Source organism: Myotis myotis, unplaced genomic scaffold (genome assembly GCF_014108235.1).
Source record: "Myotis myotis isolate mMyoMyo1 unplaced genomic scaffold, mMyoMyo1.p scaffold_m19_p_12, whole genome shotgun sequence".
NCBI classification, from domain to species: domain Eukaryota; kingdom Metazoa; phylum Chordata; class Mammalia; order Chiroptera; family Vespertilionidae; genus Myotis; species Myotis myotis.
In genome coordinates this window covers 60,888,538-60,892,838 of record NW_023416316.1, presented here as the reverse complement: position 1 = coordinate 60,892,838, position 4,301 = coordinate 60,888,538, and the positions used below count along the sequence as shown (strand labels likewise).

General features: G+C 47.5%; 1 protein-coding gene and 1 pseudogene across 1 annotated transcript; both read right to left on the bottom strand.

Moving 5' to 3' along the window:
• Window positions 1-1,246: 1,246 nt before the first annotated feature.
• LOC118666811 lies at window positions 1,247-1,833 on the bottom strand (annotated as a pseudogene).
• Window positions 1,834-2,896: 1,063 nt separating this feature from the next.
• LOC118666810 (interferon omega-2-like) lies at window positions 2,897-3,484 on the bottom strand. Its single transcript, XM_036329125.1, has one exon. It carries the CDS (start codon window positions 3,482-3,484, stop codon window positions 2,897-2,899), a length of 588 nt encoding a protein of 195 aa, XP_036185018.1.
• Window positions 3,485-4,301: the final 817 nt, after the last annotated feature.

The following is a 4,301-nucleotide window of genomic DNA, read 5'->3' as shown; positions in this document are numbered from 1 at the left end:
CTGGGACCCCTCAGGGGATGACCACCTGCTGGCTTAGGCCTGCTCCCCGGGGGATTAGGCCTAAGATGGCAATCAGACATCCCTCTGGCAGCCCAGCAGCCCTCGGAGGATGTCCACTTGCCAGCGGGGAGCAGACCTAAGCTGCAGTCAGACATCCTTAGCACTGCTGAGGAGGCAGGACAGGCTCCCACCACCACCGCTGTACTGGCAGCCATCAGCCTGGCTTGCGGCTGAGCAGAGCTCCCCCATGTGGGAGCACACTGACCACCAGGGGGCAGCTCATGCATTGAGTGTCTGCCCCCTGGTGGTCAGTGTGTGTCATAGTGACCAGTCATTCCCAGTCTTTCTGCTGTTAGGGTCAGTTTGCATATTACCTTTTTACTATATAGGATAGAGGCCTGGTGCACGAGTGGGGGCTGGCTGGTTTGCCTTGAAGGGTGTCCCGGATCAGGGTGGGGGTCCCGCTGGGATGCCTGGCCAGCCTGGATGAGGGGCTGATGGGCTGTTTTCAGGCTGGCCACACCCCCTTTAGGGTGGGGTCCCCACTGGGGTGCCTGGCCAGTCTGGGTGAGGGGCTGAGGGCCGTTTTCAGGCTGGCCGGCGACTGGAGCTCCCAGCCTCTCCTTTTTTTCTTTTTCTTTTTTATTCTGGGATTTATTTACCTTCTATAATTGAAACATTGTTGCCGTCACTGGTGCTCCCAGCTCTGAGGCCGCAGCCGGCCGAAAGCAGGTATCTGGGGTTTGTTTAGCTTCTATAATTGAAACATTGTTGCTTTTGGAGCTCAGAGCTGGGCCAGGGCAGGCGGGGAACCTTGGCTTCCTCCATCATTGGAGCGAGCAAGCAAGCCTCCTGCTCGCTTCAGCTGTGTGGCTGCCAGCCACCATCTTTGTTGGTAGTTAATTTGCATATCTCACTGATTAGCCAATGGGAAGCGTAGCAGAGGTACGGTTAATTACCCTTTTTGTCTTTTATTAGATAGGATAGGTGCAAGAAAAAAATAGATTAAATAAATAAACAAAGATAGATAGATAGATAGATAAACAAGCAGTGGGACAGTAACCTCCTAGGGGACTGATACGACTTGAACTGAGATTTTTAACATATTCTTGCTCAAAAGTACTGATGAAAGATTTTCTGAATAAAACCTAATACAATATGTGGCTAAAGCAGACATAAGAGTCTTTGCACATGACCCAGGACAGTGGGCAAAGGTGATGTGGCACATTCATCAGTGAGAATCCTTTCAAGGTGACCTCATGTCTCCATCCTTATTTCTGAGCCTTTCTTGCAAGGCTGTTATTGAGGAGAAGGATCTCCTGATTTCCACTCTGAAAACTTCCCAGGCGCAGTCACTGTATTTCTTCTCCTTCAGGTAGAGACGGATGCCCTGGAAGTACCTCTTCAAGGCCAGGGTAGGGCCCTGCATGGCCAGGGCAGATCCTTCCTCTCCCATCTCCTCCACCAAACACGTGTACAGGTCTTCCAGCTGCCGGTGGAATCCTGAGCGCAGTTGGTCCACGAGGGTCTTGTTCCAGGTGACAGAGGATTTCTCTGTGGGCAAGAGGTTGGAGACCTGCTGGAGCATCTCGTGGAGGACAGCGATGGCCTGGGCCTTCTGGACCTGGTGCTGTCCATCATTGCCCGGGGGAATCTGATGTCCTTTCTGTCCTTCAGACAGAAGAAAGGGGAGATTGTGCTCATTTGGCTCAGAAGCATTAAGTTCTCCCTGCTGAGCTGGATGTGGTCCTGAAGCAGGTCACAGCCCAGAGATTCACTGTGGCCATAGCTAAACACCACCAGGGCTGTGAGTAGAGAGAGCAGGAGGACCATGGGCAAATGAGGGTGCTCCTAGCCTGGCTGAGCTGGGTGTCTTGGACAAAGTAAAAGAACAGTGCTGAGTAAGAGATTTTTCACACAGTATGTCAAAACAAAATGAAAAAAACTAAAAATTATACATGTGTATTTATGTATAGACTAAAGCCCCAATGCACAAAATTCATGCAAGAGTAGGTCTTCCTTCCCCCAGCTGCCGGCACCGGCTTCCCTCTGGCACCTGGGACCCGGGCTTCCCTTGCTTTGCTCTTTTCCTTTGGCATTTACTCTAAGTAGAACCCTTGAAGCTGAAACACAACAGAACCAGAGAACCTGGGGGGATGGGCAGTAAGGTGGGGGAGCCAAGGGATTGTATAAAGGAGTGAACGCCTTCAATAAAGCAGGACTGGGGAGAGGAGGAGGAAAAGAGCATAGCTGCCAGGATCAGCCAACAAATACCGTATATCTTTCCTACTCCACTCTAGATTGACTCCTCTTGGATTTTTCTACCCACTTCTCTATGGAATATAAATCAATTACAACTCAGGCATAAGTACTGAACATCTTCCATATTTTCCAAGATTCTTCTCAGTTCTGTGCTTTTCCAGCTTTTGATAAGCATTTTCTGACTAATGGTGGAACTGTTCTATAGGACTTAATAGACAGATCTTATTCTAAGATAGATTTATATAGAACAAAATAAGGATTTAGGTTTTCAGAATCAAAGAACTCAGAAGATTTCTTTGATATGAATTTAATAAAGCAAAATGCAAACTGATTGACAAAGGAGTAAACATGTTTTGCAAATATTAATACACATTAAGATCAAATATTGGTTATATAAATACATAAATATAATAATAAATAAACAATAAATAGATAAATAACATCAGGGCAGGTATTTTTTAAGGACTGATATCCCAGGAAGTAAATTTTGTAACATTTTCATGCTTAATAATCTGAGAAAAGATTTGCTGAATAAAACTTAAATTCTGTGACTAAAGTAGAAATAAGAGCCTTTTGACATGACCCAAGAAATATGTGCAAATGTGATGTGGCACATTCATCAGTGAGAATCCTTTCAGGGGGATCCCACGTCTCCATCCTTATTTCTTAGCCTTTCTTGCAAGGCTGTTATTAAGGAGAAGGATCTCATGATTTCCACTCTGACAACCTCCCAGGCGCAGTCACTGTGTTTCTTCTCCTTCAGGTAGAGACGGATGCCCTGGAAGTACCTCTTCAAGGCCAGGGTAGAGCGCTGCATGGCCAGGGCAGATCCTTCCTCTCCCATCTCCTCCACCAAACACGTGTCCAGGTCTTCCAGCTGCTGATGGAGTCCTGAGTGCAGTTGGTCCACGAGGGTCTTGTTCCAGGTGACAGAGGAGTTCTCTGTGGACAAGAGGTTGGAGACCTGCTGGAGCATCTCGTGGAGGACAGCGATGGCCTGGGCCTTCTGGACCTGGGTGCCATCCACCATTGCCTGGGGGAATCTGAAGTCCCTTCTGTCCTTCAGACAGAAGAAAGGGGAGATTGTGCTCATTTGGCTCAGAAGCACTAAGTTCTCCCTGCTGAGCAGGACGTGGTCCCGAGGCAGGTCACAGCCCAGAGCTCCCCCGGGGCCAGCGCTGAACACCACCAGGGCGGTGAGTAGGGAGAGCAGGAGGGCCATGGGCGAACGAGGGTGCTGCTGGCCTGGCTGAGCTGGGCGTCTGGAGAACAATCTTGGGCCTCAGGTTCTCTGATGACCTTCTGTGTAAGCAAAGCCCTTAAATAGGGAACACAACAATTTTCATTTTCTAGATACTTCTTCCCACTTTTACTTCCTTTATTGCTTTCATTTATGTGTTCTCTAGGTGGTCTAAGAAGATGTCATCAATCTATTATTAATTTTACTATTTTATTTTTAAGTATATTTTTATTGATTTTAGAGAGGAAGGGAGAGGGAAAGAGAGATAAAGCATCAATGATGAGAAAGAATCATTGATTGGCTGCCGTCTGTACACCCCTCACTGGAAATTGAGGCCTCAACCCTGCAACCTGGGCATGTGCCCTGACTGAGAATCAAACTGTGACCTCCTGGTTCATGGGTCGATGCTCAACCCCTGAGCCACATCGGCTGGGCTAATTTTGCTATTTTAATCTTCAAGTACATTTCAGATAGTGACTTATCCAAGTGGATACTTAACAGTCAAATGAGAAACATCTTTGACCTACAGTCAAAGTGTAGGTAGGTATTGGTTGGACTCAAACAGGCTAATTTTATTTTTTAAAAAAATCTTTATTGTTGAAAGTATTGCATATGTCCCCTTCCCCCCACCCCACCCCATTGGACCTCTTGTAACCTGACTCCATTCCCACACCCCCCACACCCTGCCCCAAGCCTCCACCACCCTATTGTCTATGTCCATGGGTTATGCATATATACATATGCATATATACATACAAGTTCTTTGGTTGATCTCTTCCCACCCACCCTCCCTCCCCCG

What these genes read in the sequence shown, in the direction of transcription:
- LOC118666810 (XM_036329125.1), bottom strand. Translation starts at nt 3,484, where the DNA reads ATGGCCCTCCTGCTCTCCCTACTCACCGCCCTGGTGGTGTTCAGCGCT.